General features: G+C 46.9%; 1 protein-coding gene across 2 annotated transcripts; it reads left to right on the top strand.

Annotated features, from left to right (window-relative positions):
- Positions 1-2029: 2029 nt before the first annotated feature.
- Positions 2030-26679, top strand: LOC135368272 (sarcosine dehydrogenase, mitochondrial-like). Of its 2 annotated transcripts, none has more exons than XM_064601446.1 (20): positions 2030-2172; positions 4331-4535; positions 4624-4777; positions 7261-7374; positions 7544-7722; positions 9217-9396; positions 10085-10208; positions 10283-10488; positions 11139-11268; positions 11348-11525; positions 12809-12950; positions 13191-13271; positions 13944-14057; positions 15834-15972; positions 16307-16417; positions 18910-19057; positions 19133-19226; positions 20157-20319; positions 24579-24747; positions 25699-26679. In XM_064601446.1, exons 3-20 carry the CDS (start codon positions 4624-4626, stop codon positions 25982-25984), a joined length of 2712 nt encoding a protein of 903 aa, XP_064457516.1. In that variant the 5' UTR covers positions 2030-2172; positions 4331-4535; the 3' UTR covers positions 25985-26679. The 2 variants fall into 2 exon arrangements, with proteins under 2 accessions (XP_064457516.1, XP_064457515.1); XM_064601445.1 differs by having other exon boundaries at positions 4611-4777.
- Positions 26680-27924: the final 1245 nt, after the last annotated feature.

Genomic DNA, 27924 nt, shown 5'->3' with positions numbered 1-27924 from the left:
GACTGGGAGACGTTTAACTTTGCTCTGCAAACTCTACTGCTTGCTCCGATACTTGTAGCCAGAAAGATTTTGGGAAAGGTTCTATGTGAGATAGAACACCTCGTCAGGTCTGTTGGACTTTGGATTTCTGGACTTTGGTGTAACAGTGCCAAAAGAGACAGTGCAGACTAAACCTGGAGCGCTATGGGAACTTTACATGAAGACTTCATTGCCATCTCTCCCAAATGAACTACCAGAGGTAAGAGTTAAAATGCCTTAAACCCCTCACTTTGGCTATGCCACTCCAGAAGTTGCATAGCAATGTAATAAGTTTATTTTGAGATGATCAATGGATGGATGATCAATGGTTTCTTGATCAGGTGATGTACTGTATCTCCCTTGTTCCTGTTGCTGGTGGTGGTGACTCAGATGGAAAACGTTTGCAGTTATAAGTGCTTTATGAACCATTTTGCCACTTTGAACGTAAATGGTTTAAAGTGGAAATTCTTTCCTAACCAATTTGGAATTACAGACGTTTTTCACCAGGGGAACTACAAAGTGCTAAGTTCTAACAAGTCTGCATTGCGTGATGTCCAGCAGAGCTTACGTTTGCATGGGGCGTTACTGGTCTGAGTTCCGTGTTGTGCAATCATCACGCGAACAGCAACCTTATTTTTATAATCGCAGGGACGGATCCAGACCCTCGGTTTGGGGGGGGGGGGGGGGGATTCTTTGTCGGAGGGCGCAGTGTTGGCGAGAGCGATCCAATGTATAAACCGACGTTTTTGGATCCGCCACTGGATAATCGTGATGGTTGCTCATGATAGTTGAAATCCTGCCCCGCTGGTAATTCGGTGAAAATAATACTAATACAATGTACAGTCAAACTCCTTCATAGCGAACACCTTTTTAACGAAAATACCACTACAGCAAATTGTTTTGCGGTCCCGCTGGAGCCCTATAGGTCCAATAATGGACATCCTTTTTAACGAAAATACCTTTACTGCGAATTTTTTTTGCTGTCCCCTGAGTTTCGTTGTAAAGGAGTTTGACTGTAATACTATATATATATGATATAAAATACTACTTGTGGTCTGGTCAACAGTTTAATGCTCTGTATTACTTTACGGGTACAAAGTACAACAGGCGGAACGATCAAACGAGCTTTTCCTTCGACGTGCCTACATAATCGTGTCATATTTGAAAGTTTAAGAAGATGGGAAACCAAGAGACATGATCGCGGGAAGACTTACCGAGATTAAATACCAAATTCTGACTGGTTTGGCCTTCTCAGGTATGTGTCACAGCAGGGTAGTCCTCCTGAAAGGGGGTACCGCGACCGTTTCCGCAAATAGACACGCAGACGGGCAAACAGAAACCAAAACTATGACGCTGTCATTCCCAATAGCCGTAGCCAACAAGTGAATATTGTGTATATAAGCAATCAGTCGAAGAGATGTATCAGTACGCACGGATATCTTCTAACTCGTCTCTGTAAGTGTGATCATGTCAATTGTTACGATGCTTAATACAGGTGCGCCATCTAGCATGCCGTCTTCGAAATACCTGCCGACTTGGCAGCTTGGCAGGTCAGCCAAAGCAGGGATTTCCCCAGGATATTCATATCAGCGGGGTTGGTGTCCCAGGGCGGGATCGGTGGGATGACACCCACATTGCTTTTGATGCTTTCTTGGCTTTTGACAGGTTCTTCTCCCCCTTTTTTTTGGGGGGGGGGGTTGAGGATGCGAGACTTTCGGGGGTGCATTATTGGGGGGTGACGCACAGAGCTCCCGCACCGAGTGGCGCGTACCCAATCGACGCCACTGGTTCCGTTTAATGTAACAGAAGCCGGATAGGGATAAATATGGACATTCTGTGGACTTAGATGCATCGCGGAATCGAAACCACAACGTATGATTTATGTACCGTACTCACTTCGTCTCTACGACTTACTCAACCGCGCGTTTCAGATTAGCCGCGCTTATCAATTTTGGCGCAGCGCAGCAGTGATAAGGCTGTTCGAGAATATCTGGAGAGCGCAACGTAAATATAGCTCCAGTCGACGTCCGGTTGTGGCCAGCAGTACCATTATCAAAACCAGTTCCCCCGTCTCAGCGGGCGCCGTTATCCTAGTGAGGGGCTTCCGGAGATGTGCTTGAAAGCAACCTGCCAAGACTTAGCCGGCTGCAACAGGTAGCGTCCGTACAATTTTCGTTTGCACAGCGACAACTGCATTTCTACTGCGGTCCTTATAGCGAGTGCTTCGAAGCGGATGTCTGGTACTGCAAATGCGTGCATTATCCCTAAAACATTGCAGTCTTGTTTCGCAGTAGCGTTGATTGGATGTTTTGTACTGCCGTTTCTTCCTCGCATAATACATATATAAAGAAAATTTATTAATTTATTACATTGATCTGATCATTGATCATACCATCATGGGCACAAGTTGGAAGCAAAGCAAAATTCCTTAGCTAATCTCTGCGGTAGCGTAACAACCGTTAAGTGGTGATGCTACTAACATTTGGAGCTCAAGGAATTCACGACAGACAAACCGCTCGTTTACTAACACGGACATTTGTAAGTACTGCCATCAAGTTGCTGATCTTTCGTGTTTTTTTTTACTTTGTATAATCTATCCGTTAGTTCAAACAGCAATTACTTTTAAACACTGAATTATTGTGCCGAATGAAATTCGTTGTTTTAGTTTTGTGGGAACGCATTTGGGCAACACAGATGGCCTTCTTGTACATTCTTTCGCAAGCTGGTTATACGGCCATAGGGGGACATTCCTTCAGAGAGAATATGTAACCATTTGGTGTATAATTATCCAAAATTCGTTAATTAACTTTTTAATTGGAGGCTTTGGAGGAAATGTGAGGAACGTAGAATCGGAGCCAGACCTTAAAAGTCACCCCCTATCGTTAAAAAAACAAAAAAAAAAAAAAAGAGAAAGAAAGGAAAGAAGAAGAAAGGAATCGTGAAAAGAGAAAATACGTTGTAATATCTATCGCTAAATTTCGCTCTGCAAATGAGCCGAAACCGAAACAAGCGCGTCCCGAGCGCTGGGAGGCAGACAAGTACTTGTATGCGGCCCCGATCAGGAGGCGAAGATCGTGGCCTTCCTGCTTTTGCGATGGACTTGGTTTGAGTTTCGGCTCATTTGCATAGCAAGTGTTTGGGCGATGAATGCATAAGATTCGCAAAAAAAAAAAAAAAAGAAAGAAAATGTGTCTTTATACAGGGTGTTTATGTTTATCGTTTACAGAGTTTTTATTAAAAACGTATGAGAGCAGCGTAGATGTCGTTTTTGCAGTAGGGTTATACGGCCAAGCGGGCATCCTCTGGAAGAGAGTATGTAGCTACAAGGTGATTATGATTACCTAAAATTTATTAATTAACTGTTTAATTAGGGAATTTTGGGCAAAAGCGAGATAGCAGAACGGGAGACAACGCTCGTTGAAAGGCATTCTATTTTTGAAAAATCCAGAAAAAAGGGCGAGCCTTGAAACATCAAAAAAAGAAAAAAGAACAGAGGGAGGAGGAGGAGGAGGAGTGTCGTTGGGAGGAACCCGAGAGGTCTGCCTGCCTGAATAGGCGGCATGTTTCTCGGGAAGGGAAAGGTGGTGGAGAGGAGGAGAGGAAAGGCACCTGGACTAAAATTTTGGCTTCTGGATTATTTCGTATATCACACAGGTTAAAAATTGGCATTTGCATTAAGGTGAGCGGAAAAGCCTGTACTTCGACAGAATTTCCCCCTGACCGTGCTGCCGCCGTCCGTCTTCCAAGAACGGCTTCGGTGCTGTTCGCATAAACAAAAGCCTTCCTGTGTATGAGAAGCTGATGTACATAATACATTGCAATATACAGTGCTTGATTCGTTGAGTAACTGTTGTCAGGTTTTGTGTCGCTAGCTGTTGTCAAAAACAGTACTTCACATGAACGCTGATGATGATGATGATGATTCGGGTTTTTATGGCGCACGGACAACTAAGGTCATAGTGCGCCGCGCCAAATTCCAAACAGCGATTACCACAGTGTAGTTTTCTGCCATAACGTCGAGATACTCGGCACAGTACGAAGACCGTTTGTTACATGGATAATATATATATATATATATATATATATATATATATATATATATTTCTTTTTCGTAGCATGTAGCATATGTATGTATAAGTGTACACTGTGTAGAAATTCTCAGTGGATATAAGTGATTCCTGTGAGGATTAAAAAATACTTTATGAAAAACGGACGTTGCTATACTAGGGGGCCCCGGGGCATACGCCCCGTCTGCCCCCTGCCCTCTTCAATGCGTCACTGTTTATACTGACTTCTACGCGCATGTCTACAGAGTTCGAGACTCATAGGAGCCGTGCACAGTCAAAGGTGGAGTCCTTCAGATTGCATGCCCTGAAGCAACACCCTGTGCTACACCCTTCTCAGCCTGTGGACTGCAGTCATGCCAGGATAAGGTTCGGGACCCCAACGGGTCCCCATCGTCGTCCCTCTTTGCTGGTGCTCACTTGACTCGGCATCACAACGTATCAACATTTCGTGTGAGTTCCTAGAAAATAGAAGCAATGAGTACAACGGCAGTCTTTGGTGGAGCACTTATACCACTGTTCGTCCAGCTGGGATAAAAAGATGCTGCAAATGGCCTCAACAATATGGCACTTGCGGTCACGACTGTTCAACGGATGTGGAAAACCCTTGCGGAGGGTTTCCGTGGCGTCCTTCGCATCCAGTAGCTCAGATGATCCACCTACTCTGCCTTCTTCAGCAGATGTTGTCATCATCGGTAAGGAAGGCTTCTCATATATAACAGAGAATGGGCTTTTTACTCAACGCTTCTGCGCATGCTCTGTGACCCTGACGGTGCCGGAGATGGTTCCCTACATATTCAATAGATGGCGCCGTGTGCTTTGGCGCGCTCCGAGCGTGTTTCGCTGGACATGGCTAGGATACGACGCGAGTGTGAAAAAGGTCTATGGGGTGCTACAGTTTGTCTCTGCGCATGTGTAAGGGCTAACTCCGGAGATATTACGTGACAAATCTTCTGTCCATTCACACGGCAGCTGTGAAGGGGGCATTTTAGACCTGTGCGCCGATGCCACTTTGACCGGCGGCGGCGTAGAGCCGGTTTTGCCACCGGCGTCGGCGTCGGCGTCGCGAGGGCGTAAACGCGTAAGTCGTCCACAAGCGTACGCAAGCGCTGGTGGCCTGCGAGCAGGGCCGATGCTAGGGGTGTGCCTGAGGCAAAGGCACACAGGCTGTATGCCTTTACCAATGTTTTGCATTCGTTCAGCAACGGTGAGAAGATTTTCATGTACCAAAATATACTCACTTATCGAAGGGCTTATCTCCATCCTTCTCTTTTGCGTTTGTCAGGCACTCCTCGCAGAAGAAATCAGAGCCAATCTTCCGCTCCTTGTCACCGTCTTGCAAAACTAAGGTGCCAAAGTACGCCACACCGCGCTAAATGCATTTGAGTTCTTATCAGCAGAGAACAACGACACGCGCTTCAAAAACGGAGATCCAGTCTCTGATGCCATGACAGTTCAATACTCGCGAGGCCAAGACCGGCAGAAGTGCGCGAAACCTCTTCGAGCTTCCCGCTCCGCAGCGGAACCGATCGGAACACGGAACGCGCGCGGGATGTCGGCGCGCCGGGGTGGCGCCAGCGGCGGCGTCAGCGCGCGGAGAAATGGCGGCGGCGCACAGGTCTAGGGCATTTGTATACCGGCGTGGGTCCATAGAAGAAACCACGTGCTCTTTAACCTTGAACTGGTACCCACTTATTTGGGAGAGGGACCAATGAGGTCGCTTCACGAGCAATAGGGGAGAGAGGGAACTGGGGAGCTGCGCATAAAAATTACCTATTTGCATAGCGTATGCTTCGAATATTATGGGTGCGTTCACACACACGTATCTGTGCATAAAGCGAGATGAGATATGAAAATGTAGAATATTTGAACTCATTCAATTACATGTGGAGTTGTCACGTCCGGCGAGGCCGCGTAAAGGGATTGGATGTATAGTTTGAAAAGCTAATAATTTCAAAACTATTCAGGAATACTACTGCTTAGATAGACGTCGGTAACTGCAAGAACTTTCGCGTTGTTCGCGCTGGACCTCTCACCCACCCACCTACCTCCCATATATATTTTTTTTCTCTTCGGATTTGCACGATTTGCATGGGTCGGCCCGCGGCAGATTGGGGGGAGGGGGGGTGGCACAAGCCCCCCGTTGCTACACCACTGCAAGCAGTACCATCAATCTGAAATGCAATGAAATCAAAAGTATACCTTCTTATCTTCGTTATCGTTCCCAGAAGTTCCTGTCATGGAAGAATTACAAAGAAGCGAGTTTTTAAGATTGAACGATTTTTTTAAAACACTTTAATTAATCGATGCGGCACTTTTCTCGGCAGTACACAAAGCGGGAGTGCTCCACGCATTCAGGAACTGCCAGCCAGCAGACAGGGGAAGTGAGACAGCCAGGAAAAGGGCGGAAAGACGCCGCATCTAAAATGCACGACGAATGTATCGCACAATAGGAACAATCCGGCGTAGTTGGAATAGGTTCATGATGGCGAATAGCAGCAAGAAGCAGCATAGGTCCGCCTTCAGTGTTTTCACTATAGGGGGCTGATAGTCAGTGACCTCGTATAAGATGCCGTTTTCTTTGATGCACCCTCAGTTGAGAGGCTGCAGTTGTCCTGTCTACCTCTACCCATTTCCTTGTCTTCTCGCTGCTATTCGCCATCATGCAGGACAAACGCAGATTCTGCGCTTTTACCCGGCGCTTTCATACTGCGCAACAGGGGCTGACTGTGGTTCCTTCTTTTGTGTGTGTGTGTGTGTGTGTGTGTGGATTACTGACTTCAGGGCACTGCGCTACAACTTTCTGATATAGATCACAAACTTATTTTTATTAATGAACGAAATTAATTTTGAAAGCTCATTCAGACTCTTCAAAGAAGACTATGTCTAAATAGGCCGTATCACAACTTGTTATATGCAGTCAAGCTTTTCAAGGGATAAAAACTAACCTGGAATTACTAAAATTTTCGTCCGTTTCTTGTGCTTTGTCTTCTTCTTCTTCTTCTGTTTTCGAGGGAGGTGCAAGAGGAATATAGAGAAGTAAAGCTCCGGACACGGTGTGCCCAAATTTGCGAGGGAAATTTTGGGCAAAATTAAAAGATGCCTTTTTATGTACTTCAGCCTTCCAGTGCATCGTTTCTGTAATAATTACGCTGTCTTTTCTTCTCCTTGAAATTAGGAGGTGGTATTATCGGTTGCAGTACGTTGTACCATTTGAGCCACCTTGGATGCTCAAACGTTGTACTTTTGGAAAAGGATCAACTCACAGCTGGAACTACATGGCACACTGCAGGTAATACGAAACCCGGACATCTTGGCAAAATATTGGTTCAATACTGGCAACACCGGCCCAATATTGGTCCGAGATTGGACGAATACTGGGCCGGTATTGCCAATATTGCAACGAACTGGCTTGGGAGGACCGCACATAATCTCTTTCACCACTAATGCGATAATTGTAGGTCTCATCTGGCGCTTGCGACCCAATGACACGGACATACAACTACTGAACCACACCCGTCACTTGCTGATGAACGTTCTCGAAGCCGAGACGGGGGTCTACCCGGGTTTCGTGAACAACGGCGGACTTTTTCTGGCGAGCACCCGTGAGCGTCTCATGGAATATCAAAGACTCATGACGGTAAGCCCAACACCCCTCGCACATTTAGAACGTGGTATCGCGACGGTAGAACTACACCCTTCGCTGGGTTTCGTTGGGTTCACTTTGCTCTCCCTCGCAAGGAGGGCGGCAGTGGGAAGCGGCCTGTCATTGGCCTCCTCGAACGATTTGCCCAATAATCAAAGGCAATCGTTGAAGTGAACCAATGGGACGCCGCTCCGCTTTGGGACGCTTCTTGAGAGAGAATGCGTAAATCATACTTAAGGATATCTAAATAGATAATATCGTAAAATATCGTTTCGTGCATATCGTTATAGATGTATCGTCTTATCGTTATACATCGCTATATGTAAATCGTTATATCGCTACACCTAAATCGTTATTTAGGTGCATATCGCTGTACATACAGGGTGCTTCACCTAAGGTGATAAAAAAATTCTAACTGGCGACGTACTCGCCAGAGGACGTTCAGCAATTTCCTTCTGGGAACTTTTGCCGTTATATTTAGGAAGTTATTTTTTCAGTTGAGCATTGAAAATTGCGAAGTGAACCTGACTTTTTTTTACAGAAATGTGAAGTCCTCCACGTATAACCACAGGCCCAACAAAAACTATGCACAGTATCGCAACAGAAAGTAAAAAAAAAATAGTGAAAATTCCGCTTTAGCCCCCCCCCCCCCCTGCTTGATTGTCGCAAAGAAGAGCGCACGGAAGGTGCGGGAGAGGAGGAAGTGTTCCCGCCACCTCTTGTTTTACCTTTCTTTCTACCGCTTTGACCTTGATGCTGGCGACAACACAAAACACAAAAAGGAAAAACGAATGAAGGCGGGGAAACTTCCTCCTCTAGACGCACATTTCGCGCGCGCTTCTTTGAGAAAATCAAGCAGGCGAGGCTAAAGCGTAATTTTTACTATTCCCCCCCCCCCCCCGTCTATTTCTGTTGACATACTGTGAATAGTATTTGTTGGGTCTGCGCTTATCCGTGGAGGATTTCATATTTCTCTAAAGTAAAGTGAGGTTCGCTTGGCAATTTTCAAAGGTCAATTGAAAAAAAATTCCCGCAATTAAAAATTGTCCAAAGCCTTCCTCAATGTTGGCAAATGTTTCCGAAGAAAGTAATTGCCGAAAGTCCCACAATCCTCCGGCGAGTACATCGCCAGTTAAATTTTTTTTTTATCACTTTAGGTGAAGCACCCTGTATGTAGTTATGTAATATATGTCACTGTACCTACATCGTTATAGCGCGTGTATAATAATATCGAATATTCTGAAACGGGTTACCACAAGGCAGACTTTGCTGCCAGTGAGCTGCGTCTCTGCAGCTCCCGCTGCTTCTTCTCGTTCCTTTGCGTGCTTCGCAGCAACCGATTCGACCTGCAGGTTCTCATTCCTTTTCTTAATAAGCATCCACACGGTTTTCGAAACCGTAACATTGGGAATCGTGCTGCTTTATCGCTGCTCCGCTCTGTATTTCTTTGCATTTCTTCCCAATGTGTGAACCATTTTTTTCTTCCAGATTGGGAAAGCATTTGGCGTGGAGTCTGAAGTGCTGAGCCCCGAGGAGACCAAGCGTCTCTACCCACTGATGAATACTTCGGATCTGTATGGCACTCTGTACAGCCCTGGAGATGGTGGAGTCAACCCCAGTGAATTCTGTTCCGCTCTTACAAGAGCTGCCGCACGCAGGGGGGCAAAGGTCTTTACCAATTGTTCCTATTCAGCTTCTTAGCATACAGCCACTGGACCTGGCGACGTTCCCATTGTTCCAACAGTCCCACACGTTCCCAGCAGTTCCCCCTGAAGTCGTCCCAGACCGCATACTAACCGCCGGTCCCTACTCCATCCTGGTGTTCTCTCTGCATCCTGATGTCTCTACAGCTCTCACAGCCGTAGCTGCTTCACAGTGCCAACACGGAACGAAAAAAAAAAAAAAAAGAAAAGTGACGTTGTCGTCCGTTCCAACAAATCGTCACTTATCTCTGAAAGCCTTGGCTACCACTGGCTGCGTATCCGACTCGTCTCTATGGTCAGGGCCGTGGAAAGCGTGGTTGTGATTGGCGGACTCTTAGCGATCGGGCCCGGTTTACTCTGCACTGTCCAAACGTAACTTCGCCACATAACACAGTCTGCGGCCAACTGTCATTCGTGAAGACCGTGCTGGAGGAGTCTGGGGAGCACAAGGGACGGCACATCAAACAACGAGGGACGAGACTCAAAGTCTAATCTCTCGTTGCTTGTTGTCCGGTCTCTTGTACTCCCCAGACTCAGGGAAATGTTGCATTCTGCCAAAATTGTGTATTGAGCGAAGTGGAACTCTGTATGACTCGTTGTGTACTCCTGCTCGGAGGAATGTCAAGTCCCAAACTTTTTTTTCTTTCTTTCAGGTAATAGAGAAATGCCCCGTGGTAAAAATTGAAACCAAGGTGGATGACTATGGAGTACGGCAGGTTTCGGGAGTCGAAACACCGTTCGGCCTCATCGGCACAAAAAGGGTTGCCAACTGTACCGGTGGGTGTGCCATACTTACCACATGTGCCTCCGACGGGCAGACTTGCCATTGCCACGTATTTGCTTGCATGTAGGTGTATGGGCGCCTGAAATAGGTAGACTAGCGGGTGTGACGGTACCCCAAGTCGCTATGCGTCACGCTTATGTCGTGACCGAAGGCATCGAGGGAATCCAAGGAACGCCAAACGTCAGGGACCATGACCTCTCGCTCTATTTTCGCCTGCAAGGAGACGCCCTCTGCGTGGGTGGCTACGAGCCCAATCCAACTATTATAGATAAGGTAGGGCTCTGTCTAGATAAGTAACCTAATTCCGGTCTTGCCAAGTAGTTAAACCACTGATCTGAGACGACATTCGTTGAAAACGTTTTACCATTAGCGTTTGAAAACAGTTCTCAATCACCTTGTCTCTGTTAAGCTGTTTTACGGCAACACGGCGCTGTGCCCAGCTTGCCGCACCCCAGCTACGACCCTCCATATCATCGAGGACTGTGACTGGTACACGTGCTCCTTGACCATAGACCATTCAGCTTGTCCAGAGTACTTGGCCCATAGAGCTCTCCTGCGCATGAGTGCCTGGCTCTTCGCTCCCTTTTTGCTTTCATGCAACCCACTGGACTCCTCGAAGAGCTCTAAACAGACTCCGACCTCTCTTCTGTCGTCGCTTCGCGTTCACCATAATTCATCCTCTCATATTAACCTGTGTGAAGTGGGGTAGGGTCCTGTGGCTACCAGGGCGAAACATACCATGTCATCATCACTTTTCCTTCATTTATTGTTGTTGTTGTTGTCTCTGTCGCACAATCTTGTGGCGTCTGCCAAGATTTTACACGTACACGTAACTCACTGTCGCATGCACATACCTAATGTCAAACTCTGTCAATATCTCCAGACTGCCACTTTGAACCACTCTATATCTTGAACATTTGTAGGTTCCGAATGAGTTTGCTTTTGGCCTCTACGACCTTGATTGGGATGTCTTTGGAATACACCTCGAAAATGGCATCAAGAGGGCGCCCGTATTGGAGCGGACAGGGATAAAATCCACCGTGTGTGGCCCAGGTGAGTTTGCCCTAGAAAGGTCCGAGACGTAGTTTGAGCTGTCTGTCCTGGGATCCAGCACTTGGATAACGATACGCAGAGTCCTTCACCGCGGACCACAAGCCTCTCCTTGGCGAAGATCCCGAACTTCGAGGTTTTTTTCACGGCTGTGGATTTAACAGCCTAGGCATGAACGGAAGCGGAGGATGTGGGCAACAGCTTGCACTATGGCTCCTGCAGGGCCGGCCAGAACTAGACATGTACGCTTACGATATCCGGTAAGCCCAACTCTGTCCTTCTGGAAGTAGAGTGTCCCAGCGAACGTGGCGAGAGGGTGCGCCCTATGGGGGAAATGAAACGGCTGAATGTTGCTGAGAGTTGTATAGTACAGGTATTGGTGCTGAAACTCAGAGAGATGCGCCTGACAAATCGTTATGCTGCGTAGGTAATATCTGTGACGAAAACGAGGTCGACACTCAATAACACTTACTTGTCCCTTCAAAAGGCATTGGTATTGCACCGAGCCAGGACAGTGAATACTGACTATCCGCAACTGGTTTAGGGGTTCGGTCCCCGCAAACCCGAAAAACTACACGCTCGTTGTGTTTACCTTCTTGTTCTGACGATGGCGCTAGGCAACACCTATGCCTCATCGCTCAACAACACCGTCACATATGCATTAACCACTCACTGTCACTGTTAATAAAAAGCAGGAATACTATGCGTATTGAAAGTACGGGAACCAGGAACAACGACGCACAAAGTACAGCACAGAGTCCGCCGAGAGGAGCCGAGCAGACGCCGCAAATTAAGCCCGGAAGAGAACGCTGGATCCTTACGTCACGACTGTTCGAAGTGCGGCTTTCAGTCGGGGGCAAAAGATGCAAGTTCAAAATTGCACTACAAATTATCGGAGCCGAACATGAATGAAATCTTTTGCATGGTGGCTCGGAAAGGTATAAGGAATCATCTGATAAGGCCTATTTACATCTCGGGTCCAGACTGTCGAGACTGTACCTTTAAGGGCCGAGGTTTCGTTTGGAAAGTTGAGGAACACCAGTTCGAAGTGTTTCCAACGGGGGGTTCTTTGTATGGCTTCGTTTAGATTCTTTTTTTTTTTTTTTTGCTCTTGTACCCGTAAAGCCCGGTCTTGAACAGCGCTCCAGTTATGAGGTGGACTTCGTTCCTTTAGAACACGTTTGAGAGCGCTACGATCGCGGTTGTCTATGCTTGCAAGAGGCTCTTGCTTGCTTATGATGCTTGATGCTTGCTCTATGCAATATGCTTCTGTATTTCGCGGGCTTTCTGCAAGTTGACAACTGACACTTCAGCTCTCATGCCGCTATTTCAAAAGTTAGACAATGAGTCATGTCGAATTAACGAAGTAGAGAAAATGGAAAGTTACTTGCGACCACAGGATGCACGAGCGACTAACAAAACTGAATTGGCTTCATTCGCGGACAGTGCTCTGTCTATTTCTTTTTACATCTTGTTTCATGTTGGTTGGGACACACCGTGTTTTTCAGTTAGGGTGAAGTGACCATGTGTGTTGTACTTTCAGTCGGTTCTCACCGCACGTGACCAAAAGCAGCAAGTGGGTGCTCGAACGAAGTCACGAGGCTTATGCGAAGAACTATTCAATCGTTTACCCGCACGATGAGCCGCTTGCCTCCAGGAACATGCGACGCGACCCACTACATGAGGTTTGTTTCGATGTGTTATGGGGTCACGTGCTGGGTGTGAGTAGAGGGAATGCCTAACAGGCTTTACAGAGGAAATCAGTTTTAGTCATGAGACCGGACCGTGTAGCAGCTTTTGCTTCATGTAAAACAAAACAGAATCACATGGTGACGTGGATCGCATGACTACGTGGACGTTTTCTGAATGCAGCGAGGACAGCTGTGGGTATTACGCATCGTCTTACGCAGAATATTATTCTCCAGGAAATGGCCAAGGCTGGATGCGTCTTTCAAGAAAGACTGGGTTGGGAACGTCCTGGATGGTTTGCAGAGGAGGAGTCTCCAGTAAGTTCGAATATGCAAACCTTCCTACAGTCATGTTTAGGCTAAGAACGGCACGTTTAAGTCCCGCCCGTCGGTTGTTCCTGTTGGCTCCAATAGCTAGCCGCATCACTTTACGTCCCGACATGTAGTGTAGTGCGCCGACACCGAAACTATCTAGATAGGGTGTTTGTATGGTAGCTCGCTCTCTGTTAGGGTGGAGTCAACCTCAGCAGAAGCGAAAGCCGCCATTTTGAAGCCCACGTAATCCCGTACGTGAATGCTGTGATCCGATTTAACTGACTTTTCCAAACCATATGCCATTTATTCACTCAATTCGAAAGCGTAGTGTGTAGCCACAACTTTGTCAGCCCAGCGCGAGTCGCTTATGGACTTCAAGATGGCGGAAATCAGTAGCAGACGACGCGGTTGTCTTCACGCCATACAGAGCCCATGTAGTGCATAGAAGCCGTATAGGTGGGATCTGGTGGTGCAGCAGTAAAAGTTATTCTGCGGAGTGACACTGTCAGGGTAGAAGGACTACACTTCGTGCCGTTCTTATAAGTTGAACACCTTATCGGACTTTAACTCAGGATCGGGATCGCTGCAACTTGATCAACTTTTCATTTACTTATTTATTTATTTGTTTATTTTTGAGAGGGGGAGAAATCCACTATAAGCCTTTCTGTATTTCAGATACTAGATTATGACTTTTATGGGAGCTATGGGAACATTAAGCATGAAAATTACAAGTACCAGGAGAAACTCAAGATGGACTACACATTCGGTTTCCCGAAACATCATAATGTGGTAAGTCGTCTGGTGTATTTGTGCAGCCCTGTAAAATATGTCTCGGGACACACATGATGTGCGTGCATACAAGTTGTGCACCGCAGCTTGAACCAAGCTTTAAAAATACAAATAAAAATAAAAACTGGTACTTCGTACGCGGATGCAGTCGGCTGTATAATGTTGGCAGCTGTCTTGCGCAAGTCAGGGTATTGCCTCGCATCAATTGAAATTAATTATGTAACGTTTTAGATGTTAGTCGTAGTGTACGAGTAGCGCATCTATAGAGAGCTCAGACTCAGTTGTGGTGCAATCCGCTACCTCTTCTATATTTTTTTCAAAGACACCTGAGAAAGCCTGCGATATATGAAAATATCCTACGTGACTATACCCGCATGCAGGCTTGAATTGTATATAACGCTCTCACGGGTGTGGTGTGAACGAAGGAAGCTCGCTCCGATCAAGTGGAATGAAGGAGCCAACTTCGTTCGTCGTTCAGGGCACGCCTGAGAGCGCTACATCCAGCAGCGCAGGCGGGTTTCTTAGGTGGGAATTTTCTACGAAAAAAAAATAAATAAATAAAATCGATGAAATCGTACAACATGTAGCAGGGAAGGTAACAAAATGTAGCGAGGGATATACTATTTAAACAAGTGCCAGCAGAAAGTTGACAAGAATGACGGCGTTGTGCATGGTGGAGGCTTCGCCCTCAGGGAAGAGGATCAAGTGTTATAGTTTTTTGTATCAAATTTAATCGTTTAAACGCGGTGTCTGGACAAAAAAAACGTAGTTGAACTGAAGGTGTGGTTGGAATATGTCACCGCGGAATATATCGTTTTGAAATAGTCGGAAACATAAGAAAATTGATTTAATCGGATCTTGCGCACTCCCGTGGGGGGGGGGGGGATAAATTTATTAGAACAAAGAAAAAGAAAGGGGAGGGGAGGGGCTGAATTCAGGCAACAGCTTGCGGATCGACGTCACTGGAGCCGGTTGTGAAGACAGGCTGTACGTCACAAAGTGCGGCCTTCAGGCTCGCAATCTGCCTGCCAAACTGTTGCTGGAAATATCTGCGTATGAACGCATGAGCTTTCGGTCGTATCCCAAGCAGCACAATGTACTAAAAGTCGAGTGCAATAGGGGTGGGCGGGTATGTGGAAGGCCTTGAACAGGCTGGTGAAACTAAAGAACATTGATAAGACACATGCCGTCCACCCCTATTGCACTCGACTTTAGGTACATTGTGCTGCTTCCCAAGCAGCAACATGTACTGAAAGTTGAGCGCAATAGGGGTGGACGGGTAGGTGGAAGGCATTGAACAAACTCGTGAAACTAAAGAACACTGATAAGACACATACCGTCCACCCCTATTGCACCCGACTTTCAGTACATTGTGCTGCTTGGGTTGGGATCGAATCGAAACCACCGGAAGAGACGAAGCAGATAAGGGCCGTTTCACCGGAAGCTGGCAGTTGTTTTCGAATTTGACGTTTTTGGTGTTTTATGAAGAAAAAAAAAACAAGAAAAAAAACACTAACGAATTTTGCGAAACTGTTTGGGTGTTTTCTCCTTGGAAGGCATCTTCAAGTGGATCTCACATTAACCTTATAATTCAGGATTCCTCGCGGACACCACGTTTAAGCTATTTTTTTATATCAAATTTTTTCCCCCTACTACTAACGTCCGCAGCGCATTTCTTCTGCAGCTATGCATCTGATGTCACCTTAGGATTTATTTGGTCATTTACGACACACATGCACGGACGGTTCATTAATGATTCGTAACTCTCTCTCGCAGATAAAGCAGGAATGCCTGGCCTGTCGAAAGAACGTCGCCCTGTTCAATATGTCATATTTTGGCAAGTTCTACCTCACTGGACCAGACGCACAAAAGGCCGCCGACTTTATTTTCACCAGCAACATGCAGAAACCCGTAGGTGAGAACAACATCTATTATGGCGTGCGCGTGTCTCATAGGCACGTACATACAGGGTGTCTCTTGTAACGTGTCAATAAATTTTATTTAAAGAGAGCAATAAACGAAAAAAACGACTGCTACTTCTCTGGTACTTGAGCTACAAACAGGTGATACTTTTGATGTAGCACCTGTTTGTAACTCAAGTATCAGGAAAGTAGCGGTTGTATTTCTTTTATTGCTCTCTTCCAATAAAATTTATTGACACGTTACATGAAGACACCCTGTATATGGCACCCGGTGTAGCTTTCGGAGTTCTTATGTTTCAAGTTGAGTCATTCAACAACCCGTTTCAGGTTCTACCATTTACACATGCATGCTAAATGGTCAAGGTATGGTAGAAGCCGACCTCACAGTAAGCATTGTCGCTCCTGGCCAGGGCACGTCATGCGACCCTGCATTCACAGGTATGGGTTCCGTTGACTGCTGTGACAACGTCAATGCACTAGTGTACAGGTGATCAGTCTGATGGGCAAAAGAGAGCAGAAAAAACGTTCGTGCATAACCCCCCTTGTGTATCGTATTGTTTCCGGAAATGCAGTTTGACTAGCCCACGACATTGATATACCGTTATAGTACAGCTCCGGTCAATCTTAATAACACGGGAAAAAAATCGGTCTCGTTTCCTAGTGCGATAACAGCCACCCTTTGAGCACTGGGGGAATGTTACCTGAACAAAATCCTTGCGTTAAACTAACACGATAATTTTGTTCAATTAACATTTCCTCATTTCCTCACAGCCCCAAGTGTTGCTGTAATCACGCTCGGGCACGAGACCACTTTTTTTTTCAGTGTTATCATTAAGGTTGACCGGAGCTGTACCTGTGCGGAGGTTTTTGCACCAGGTAGAATGAGGTGAAGATAAGCGTACTAAACCCTATAATGCCCTCAGTGCAAGAAACAAAAGGGGCGACAGCGCACATTAAAGAGTCACGCAAAGCCAGAACACCGCCCCGATAGTCTGTCTAAAGGCTACATAGGCTACACGCAAGGGTTCGGTGCACCATAAGCCGCCACTGCGGAGCAGGCTGACCGCGGCTTCCCCTTATATCACACCACCTCACCCACCTCACCCACCATATAGGCCCTTACAAAAATTTATAATGAGTGTCTGATTAAATGTTATTGAGCTTTCACACCACAGTCATTAGAAATTCTGTTGAATTTCACTGATGACTTTCTGATGACTTGCAATTGAAAATTGGCCACCGTGTTTCTGATGAGGCCTCACATCAGCATTTCTGATGAGACCAGGCATCAACAATTCTGGTTACTTATGTCGGACAGATTTCCTTGTGTGTTTCTGATGTGCTGTAACGTTAGATGCTTACTATGATATTGGCACAAGCCTTCAGCAGAGGCAACATGTGGCGTACACACAATTCAATTTATTTCTCGTGATAGCATAGACGAAAGGCTATTTTTAATCTGGACGACTGTGGTGTCGAACTTTCCACACGTGTAGCCTGAAAAACAGAAAAAAGATGTGTAAGCACTAGACTAGACGCTTATACGTAGCCTATACAAGTTGTAGTGCAAGTAAGTATACAAGTAAGGCAGACTGTTCCAGACGGAAGTCTTTAGTAGAAAAAGGCACGTAATAAGTCTAGTTGTACTGCAGTGCGAAGACAAATTCCTGACGCCTTCAAGTTTCCTGTCGCCTAGCGGCAGATAACGCCACAGTCTTCTTGCACAAGTGGTAGTAACAAATGGCGTTCACACAGGGGACGGGGGATCTACATGTTGAACTCCAATATCATCTCTGTTCTTCTCTGGACATCATCTCTGTTATTTCATCATCTCATCATCTGTTTGTGTAAGTGTACTGGGGTAGCCAGTTTGACTTCGTCGAAACTCACATCCCCATTTTTTTTCTTTATCACGTCACATCACATCACATCATAGAAGAGGTGCGTTCCTATTGTGTTGACTAACGCTATTTAAGTTCGGCGTGGTGAAGCCAAGTAAATTCTGACAAGACACATATGGACCAACAACAACAACAAAAAAAAAAAACAAAGAAAAGAAGAAAAGGAAAAAAAAAAGGAAAAGGACAAGCACGAGTACATGATAGCTGCACGAAAGCGTTCGAAGTACAGCAGACTCGGTTATTGAATTGTACCAACTCAACCCACGTTAAGTCTGGTTGGGTGTCCTATACAACTGTACCGTTCTCGGGACGTTAGATTATATTATAAGGAAAATTGAGAACTATGGAGGGGAAGGGAAGAAATACTCGTATATCATTGCTATCTCCTCGGCCGGGATCAGAACCACGCATACAGAATTCAGTTGGTTCAAAGGTTGCAGCCAAAATCATGAATTCACGAGTTTTTAGATAATAATCAGTATGCAACAGAGAGAAAGAAAAAAAAAAAACGTTTGTTGAGGTCGCCGGCACTGTGCCACCACCACAACGCAATCAGTATAATATCTTGGTTCAGCATCGACTGGATAATGGTCCAATATCCAATTTTGAACCATACTGCAATACCGGGCCAATCTGTGGCAGAGGTGAAGGAAGCTATATACGCACGCAGGTCCATCACCACCACTTTGAACCAGTACTGCCAATATCCAGACAATATTGGGCCAATATGGCGTGTTGCTTGGGAAGCAGCATGCGGGTAGGTGCTCTCTTCAAGGGCTAGCTAACAAATCTTTCTAATGGGTAGTTTTTGTCGCTGGTGCCTTGTACGTTGATTTCCGGCTGGGAGGGGTAGGAAAAAAAATGGAATCGTCATCTGCGCCGGTGCAAACAGCTGCTCCAGAACACTCGATGTGCGTCTCAAACCGACGTACTATGACCGTTTTAGTCTTCCAGCGATCAATGAACTGGCAAGGTTCCTTGGTTTCTACCAGCTGCTCTTGAAGGAACACTGTGTATGCATCTTGTCAGGTCGAGGCTTTTACGTCGCTGCCGCTGGATTCTGTGCCCACCATTGCCTGTCACACATGCGCTCTGTAATACAAGACCATAAATGGAATGTTGCCGTGGAAGACCACTCCACCAATATGGGAATGTTGAGCATTCAAGGACCGAACAGGTGAGTTTGCCATAGAAAAAGAATCTTGGCTGGTTTGTCCATAGTAATAGTTTGTTACCTTATCTTTTCTTTTAGCCGAAATCTTTTGCAGTCTCTGACAGACGAGGACCTTTCCGACGGGAGCTTTCCATTTTCGACGAACAAGGTCATCAATATTGCAGGTTACAAGGTGAACATGCATCGTACCGCGAAGTCGTTCAGCGGAACCTGATGAGTGCAGCTCATATTCTACGAACCTCGTAGTATAGAATGACTCGGGTCCAGTAAATTAACGTAGTAGCTTTATGCTTGCAAGAGTTGACCCAATGTTCGCTTTAGGTATGCCTGTCTCGCCGGGGTGGGTTTCGGGAATGACAGGTACATGGCGTCGCCGTATTTTCGACCCGCCATCAGGGATCTCCTGCGCATTCGAGGATCACTATAGAGCATAGTGCGCTTCAGGAGTCCCTCTTTTCTAGTCGCATTCCCGCCGCATTCCCGCGTGACCCTCAGGGATCTCTAGGGCGTAATACGTTTCAATGGATCCTCTCTTCCCGTAGCATTACCTATTCGCCCTCAGGGATCTCTAGAGCGTAGTGCGCTTCAAGGCATCCTCTCTTTCAGCCGTATTCCTGATGTGCTTTCGCAGATCTCTAGAGCAGAGTGCGATTCAGGAGTCCCCCCTCTTTCCGCCGTATTCCAGTACCGCCCTCAGGGATCTCTAGAACGTAGTGCGCTTCGAGAGACTCTCTCTTTCCGCGGTATTCTCGGTCCGCCCTCGGGAATCTTTAGAGCGTAGTATGGTTCAATGGACCTTCCCTTTCCGCCGTATTCTCGATTCGCCATCAGGGAACTCCTGAGCGTATGTGCTTCAATGAACCTTTCCGTTGCCTTTCCCTCTACTCAAAGGGCAGTGAGATTCACACAGAGCGGACGACTCCAACGACATTGTCGTTGAGTTTGTGGGATACGTCGTTCGGTTCGAAAAAGGCACTCAGATAGTACAACGGAGAGATTGCAAGATAGGTCCTCTTGAAGGGCCTCCAGTGACCTCTGAGGTCGGAGCGAGCAGTGTGTAGTCAGAGTGCTCTGTATAACACTTGCTATGGTACGTTTCAAGGTCCGTGCCTTGCGGCTGACTTTCGTCGGAGAGTTGGGCTGGGAACTGCACGTCCCGGCCGACTTCTGCGGGCCGGTCTACAGAGCTCTGTGCGGCAACGGGAAGCAGTTCGGGCTACGGAACGCGGGCTACAGGGCCATTGATTCGCTCAGCATGGAGAAGGGTATGTGCATCTCGGTGTTATGTCTTTGCGCGTCAGGATATTTCCCTACAGTTAGGGATGCTGAGTCGAGTTGAGTTGATAAGAAAAGTAAAAAATGCTTTTTAGGATATTTGGGATATTCCCTTACAATGCTTTCATGTCATGAGGCTCTATACCCATGTGATTATCCTGAAGCTAATTAATGAGTCCAAAAACATATGCTCGAACACTTATTTAGGCATAGCTCATCTTTCGATCGGGCATGCTCCCAAAGACGTTCAAATGTGTCACTTCCAGGGCAGCCTTACAGTCCTGATCTTCGGGCGCCGACACTCTTTTCGGTGCGGTCCTTCTTCTTTCCTCTCCTTCCTTGCTACTTCTCCTTCCAAACCCTCTTCTCTGCCATCTTCTCTCTCCACAACTGCTACGGACAGACCTACACAGCTGTCGACGTTGGTTGACCCTATGAAGCAATCGCTTTAAAAGCCATGCGAATAGGTAGCAGGGAGCCCTCATTCCACGTCTCTATCCTTTTCTCTTCTCTTTCGTGCATTTTAACGACAAGAGTGGTCTCGGAGTTCGCATGGCACGACGTGGTGTGGCCTCTTTCAGGTGGTCGCACAGTGCAGTGCCCCTGCCCGCGGCACAACTGTTCTACCTCTGTCCCATACCGCGTATTCGCACGGGCGACATCCTCACGGAAGATTCTAGTGGAAGAAAAAGCAAAAAAAGAAAAAAAGAAAGAGAAAAGAAACTGTTCACGGAGCCGAAGTTCCGGCCCTGTTATGTTGAGCATTCACACGGTGCCGGAATATCGGGAGTGGCGTACTGCTAGCAGACGACACTTAGCAGACGACATCGTCAGCGTACTTTCCTGTCGTCTGCTACGGAAAATCTTGCGGCTGTGTCGCAGGACATTCCCCATCGTTAGCAGTGTACGCGAAGACACGACGTTGAGCGCTCGAGCTCACGTGACAGCAGAAAGCTATGACGTTTTCCGCATCTACCGCGGAAGTATTCTGGGAATGTCACTCCTGTGAATACACGGGAAATCCCTTCATGATAGGGAATATCCGCTTGCCTTCTCTATCCCCCCCCCCCCACCACCACCACCACAAGCGCTCGCTCTCCTACTCCGTTATTGGCTAGACGAGTGGTGACGTCACAGCTCACGCGATGCACGTCTGCGAGGAGCAAGAGCTCGGTTGCTCGGTCGGTGCGCGCTTTCCTTGCACTATATCCTCGTAGTGCTATGGATATGTTTACTGGATGTGTCTGGATACGTATTAGGCGTTTGCTCAGTAGTACCAAAGGACCGCCGCAAGTCTTTTTTTCTTTTTTACTAAACAGAACCCGAGGGGGGGGGGGGAATCGTCGTACACCGACAGATTCAAAGGCTCCCCGTTGAAGTATGACACAAGAACACGAAAAAGAATGAAAGGAAAGCAAACATTTCATGACGTTATGTCACATCTGGACTGTCACATCGTCCCCTCTCGCCCCGAGCACCACAGCGAAAGACAACACCCCACGAACTCTCCCTCTCATTGGGCTCAACTTTAGCGCCTCATAGACTTTGCTGCCGTGTGGGGCTACGCAACGGGTCTCTGGTCGCAACCACTACGGAGAAGATTTCGTACACGAGGGAGCGTGGAACGATCTAAGGACGTCTCGTGCCGTTCCTCAAGCTCAAGAAAATACGACCTCTTTCTACAGCACACCAGCTCGGTCGCATTTTAATTTGTTCATCGTCGATACATCATTTTCATAATTTCTTTGTCGTCACGTGGGCACGTTGGGTATGTTAGTTCCTGAAACCAGAGTTCGTCATTCCCCATCTCCTCTAATGCCACTTCTTTTTTAAAAACCCAGACCCCCCCCCCTTTTTTTAAGGAATAGCAAGTCGGCCTGTGCCTGACTAGCCTTTCCTCTCTTTCTATTTTAAAGGTACTATAAAGCAGAAGACAAGCATGATATGCCGGTGATGTGACTAGAGACTTTGTTGCTTCTAAATACCATATGCGGAACCATACGACCGACAACGCGCTATAAATATTTTTAATTTGCCATGAAAGATGCGGCGTAGCGGAGCGGTGCGACGCCTGGTGTCAAACAACCCCCTGTACAGCGGGCAACACTGAAAATTGGTATTACACACTATTACACCGGAACTTCGTTATTTTAGTAACCATATTATTAGTTTTCCTGTTTACCTATGTATTCTGAAACCCCTGTTAACAGTGTTTTTTGCGAAGTAACCCAGCGCTGGCCGTTGTTCGATGGAGGCTCTCCCTACTTCTCTGCTGCGCCTGCGCGCTCCTTCTGTTCGCGGCCTCTTTCGAACGAACAAACTCTCTCTGTGAACCTCTGTGAACAAACAAGTCCCGACGCTGTCTAGCTTCTTGAACGTCTGACACATTTTTTTCAAAGGCTCAGCATTTCATTTCAGTTCGCTTATCCGCTTATCCTCAGATGTGGATCGTAGTGTGCAGTTGTGTGGACTGCGGGGGCGGATTTTATGGTGGATTGTGGTGGATTGTTATGTGGGGCCCAGTGTTATACGCATGCAATGTGGTTGCCGCCGTATGTGTCAGGAGTACGGATTCATTTCGAATACCTCGTACAGTGTTGCCCGTAATCTTTAATTGTAATTTTCTAATTAATTGCACCGTCGATTGGAATGAAACTTGCACAGTTTTTGTCCTGGTGGCTTGGACTATCGAATAGTCACACTAAATGACATTTGATCGGTGCTGCTTTACAGTACCTTTAATAAACATATCTGACCCCATCTCCCTGTCCGTAGTCAAGCATGATTTAAAAGTACAGCAGGGCGGCAGATATAGGCTGTTTTCATAGGCCCATTTTTTTCTTTCTTTATTACATCACCATCACCATGTTGGCGGTGCAATTTATGTGCACAAGTTATGTACTATACGACAGAGCGCTCGTAATATTTCTAATTTACTAGGACAGTTGCATTTACATAATTTACTAGCAGGGGTAGGCACCATGCCTGAAAATCTGTTTTTGAGAGGGCAGCTTCCTAAATTCTGTTCGGTGGTCAAGGGTCCTCGTGGGCCATAGAATAGCTGATCGTGGGTCGCGTGTTTGAAACCCCTGGTGTAGGGTCTAGAGGTGGTCTAGAGATAGCTTGATATCGGCTGTCCTTGTATCTGTGTTCTACTTCGTGCTCGTACTTCCCGTGCTCCCAAGCCCTTCATGTACGAAGCTGGCCCGGAGCTTCGACACTGTTTTGAATTTCAGTTTTGTAATAATAATAATGAGCTCAACTGGCATGAAAAGTGTGACGTAAGACCGAGGGCTCTGCTATCGAACAGACAAATTTTGTGAGATTGCACGGCGTACTGCTGCAGCCTGTATGGTAGCGTTAATGTTCCACAGCCTATGTGCTCTAACATGTAGACTACATCTCTGCTATCTCTACAATCTCTACTACTATCTCTACAAGGCGCAGTCGAACATGGAGACCCTGTAATTTCATTACGATAGAACAGAGTATTCGTACACTTACCGTGCGTCCAAAAAACACGAGAGCAGAGTATATAGACCGAGTGACGTTGGTAACTCAGTTGAGCTGATAAAAACAGGTGGTGGTGGTGGCGAAAGCCGGCTTGCCGTTGTTGGCCTCACGAATGTGGGCTGCGTCACGATAAAAACAGGACTTGACAGCATAGCCAGCTCAGAACCAACTGGCATTCAGATCGATATCGCTCTCTTTCCTGATCCGTTGTGAATGGGAGGTGTACACCTTTTCGTGGCAGTTTTGGGAAGGTGTTAATTGGCAGAGAAAGGCTATAACTGTATTCTAATGGTTTGGGCAGAGCCTGCATGTTGTCCCTATCGAATGAGAGACCCATTCGAGAATGAGAGAGAGAAAAAATGTGTTTTTCGTGTGCATGGAGGAGTAATGCAGTACTCTTTCGTCCACCAAGGTTTTACTCATGACCTTTTCGTCGCCAGGTGTCGCCACAAAAAAATGTAAAACTGTTTTGACTTGCTCAGTTTACTCTCATAATTCCTAAAACGTGAAGGTATATAGTGTAATGACATTCTCGTTATAACTAGTGTAGCGATGTATGAAACATCAACTGTGTCAATACTTTTCCCCCTAAAATGACACCGTTCCGTGGGAACAATCTCGAATTTGTCGAAAGTTCGTCGAATCGTTCCGACGCCAAGGTTCGACCCCGCACTTTACGGTTCCAAAACAGTTGACCCCCTCCACACAGTAAGCAGCAGTGGCTGAATCTGTGCAGGTTACAAGCACTGGCACGCTGATGTCCGGATGGACGACAGCCCGCTTGAAGCAGGCCTAGGGTTCACGTGCAAGCTCAAGTCTGACGTGGACTTCTTGGGTCGGCAAGCCTTGGAAGAACAGCGGAGCAGAGGTCTCAAGAAACGCGTTGCATTCTTTTCCATAGATGAGTAAGTTTCTTGCGCCCACCCCATCACCATCCAATGTATGTGTGTGTGCGTGTGTTGCGCCTTTTTTGCGAACGTGCGTATCGTTATACATGTTTTGGAAACATAAGTCACGCGTCATTAGACGAAATATGTCCCAACGCATTAAACTAGTGGTTGTACTTCCAAGTTAAGACTTAAAACATGTATGCAGTCAATGGCTATGCAGGGTGTCCCAGCAGGCATGGGCCAAGATGTAAAAGTGAAAAAAGAAAGAAAGAAAAATGGACGGGGCACTCGACGCGAACCAAGCCAACTAAATGATCAGTGTGGTATCGCAGGTTCTAGTATTTTTCATTGCACCTAATTAATTAGATAAGACTACTTATTTAACTTTTGTAATACCCGGCGGGGGTGCTCTCAACGAGACGTAAGAAACCTAGCGCGACGTAGCAGAAGTGTAGCGAACAGCCGTGCTTCCTGATTGGTGCCCCGTGCGAGTTCTACTGCGTCACTGAGTGACATCAATAGCACTCACTCTCTTATGGTATCCCTGTATGAGGGAGGGAGATTGTAGAGAATGCGCTGGTCAAAGACGCCTCTAACGCGCTACAAGTCAGCCACGAATCCACGATCATATAGTGCTCGTGCACGAATGCATATCGTGTCACGTCACACGGTGCGTGTCGTCTACCCAACGTTCACTTTCCTGCGCTCTTGAAAGAGAACTTCGCCACATAACACGCTCCCAGCCACACGGGGGCGTGTTGTAAACGGGAGGCCTACGCCTTTCTGGAGAGATGTTACTTGTCACAGGAAGGCTCACGCCCGGCGCTTTCTACAATTTCGGTGTGACACTATCGTCATGTGCAATGGTTTGCCGTCACCATGTTATATGGTAAAGTATTCTTTTTTTGGCGCACAAATTTGTTGCAAAATCATCCGTTCACGAAGATGCTCATCTTATTTTTACAGGGCTGTTCCACTCTTTGGCCTGGAGGCCATCTGGAGAGACGGTCACGTCGTGGGCTTTATTCGTCGAGCCGAATTCGGCTTTGCCATGAATCGAAGTCTTGCCGTGGGCTACGTCGGGCATCCAGGGGATGAGCGTGTCACGCAGGACTTTCTCGCTTCGGGCGATTATTCCCTCGAGTCGATGGGTCGTCGACTGAAGGCCCACTTCCATTCCAAGCCGCCGTTCGACCCGGAAAACAAAAGGGTGAAGGGAATTTACGACGAACCTCTGCCATGCGACGCTTAACAATAAGAAAGTAACATGCTTTTCGAATGTGGAGCCTTTTCAGCTATAGCGTGCTGCTTTATAATGCATCCTGGCTTCTTTGCTGTGTTCTCGCATGTTCCGAACCGAATTTGCCTCCCAGCACTTTTTTCGCCCTGTCTCAATACAACTAGGCAGCATAGGTTGCTAGGTTGCCCAACTATATCCGCTGTTGTCACATCCGCACTGCGAGGGTGGAGATGGCCTCCATTGGCACGCATGTCGAAGTTCACTTTGGGTTAGCAGACGGCAAAGCCCGAAGACGAGCGGTCACGAAGCCCCTAGCGTGATCCAAGCGGCTAAAACCGCTAGATTCCTTCGGGTGGCAACGGTCACGTGATCCAGCGTGGGTGCCGACCTAGCAATTTCCGAGCGCTAGGCTGTGTTACCATGAAATGACAACCCGAATTCGCCATTATTTGTGCCGCAAAGCGGTAGATCTGGCACCAGCTCCTACCCCAATAATTTGCATTGCTTTAGAGCACGTGGCCCTCCTCCGTGAACGAGCGTTGTCCTCCCTGCGCTCCAGATGCGCGCCGTTTCGATTTCGGTCCATAGAAATTTTAAGACTAACTTACGGATTTTTAAAAAGTAAGCATGGCTTTGCACCAGGATTGTGTTTCATTCTGCATTCTCACTTTTGCCCTAAAGCCCCAATTAAAGGGTTAATTAACGAATTTTTGGGTAATTATTCACCCAGTAGTTACGAATTTTCTTCGAGAGAATGTCCGTCTGGCCGTATAACCCACCTGCAAAAACGAAATTTTTGTCATAAATCTTTCATGAAAGTCACTAAGAAGTGTGAAACAAACACCCTGGATAGGATGGTGTCACAACCTTTTCGAAGAGAGGCTAACCAGGCACGGAAGGCACACCAGCCCTGCCTTGGCTTACCTCTCCCACAACCCATAGAGAACAAGCAAACAGACACATTTTTTTTTTTTGCACAGTTCTGGATTGCAGGCAGTGAGGCTTCCCCCGAATTATTGGCGCAGAGAGATACAGTGACATCTGCAAGTCGACAAAATGCTCACTGCATTCTCATGGCTATCCATTGGATTGGCTCTAAAACGTCTGAGGAAAACGATGACTGTACGCCATTTTAACGTTGTGACCAACCAGCTTCGCTCGAAAAACAGGACTCTTATAGACCTGTTTCTCTGGACCAGGTGGCGCGAGTGAGCAGCAATGTCAGCGCCCCAAATTATGCAACACGCCGTAGTTTAGCAGACGACGCGGCACTTTCAAATACACGGTCTCGAGTTGTTCGCACTTTTGAAGAAGCACCGCTTTTTCTGTGGGTTTCCTACAGGTTTTGTTGCTTTCCTTGGCACCATACCGTTTGAAACACAATGCAAAACCCGCTTATGAAGCGACCTACTGTTAGGATCCGTGGTCGTTTGGGCCCGAAATGGGGCTGTGCAAACTTCACTGCAACAGCCCTATACATGGATCGATTGCACTTAGGAAGGGAGGTACATTCAAACCGTTTCTTTTTCTACGCAGAGCGTGCGAGTTAACAGGATCAAACCCAACCAAAAGTCTGTAGCATTTCATTTTCACACGTGCACTACATTGTAGCGCTGTGCGACGCGGATGAACATCCGGGAGAACCACTTCCGTAGTACAACGTGCGTACTGCGTTCCAGAAAGTTCCGCGTGCCATCTCAATGAGAATTAGCCAGTAAAGCTGGAACCATGTACGGAATGGTTAGCTTTGGCGGCCTTTGTGGCTGTGTCTTAAAGAATAATTGAGATAGCGCGCACGTTCCATCCATGTCGGCATGCTGACGCCCTGTCGGCACCGACACCTAATGATTTGTTGTGACTTTCACATATCTTGTGATAAGACAAGTCCCCAACAAGAAGAACGACAACCTCACGCACCCCTTATCAGTTCGAGGCACGACTGTGATAACGTG

Source organism: Ornithodoros turicata, chromosome 9, assembly GCF_037126465.1.
Source record: "Ornithodoros turicata isolate Travis chromosome 9, ASM3712646v1, whole genome shotgun sequence".
Classification (NCBI taxonomy): Eukaryota; Metazoa; Arthropoda; class Arachnida; order Ixodida; family Argasidae; genus Ornithodoros; species Ornithodoros turicata.
This window is presented reverse-complemented; position numbering and strand designations above follow the sequence as displayed.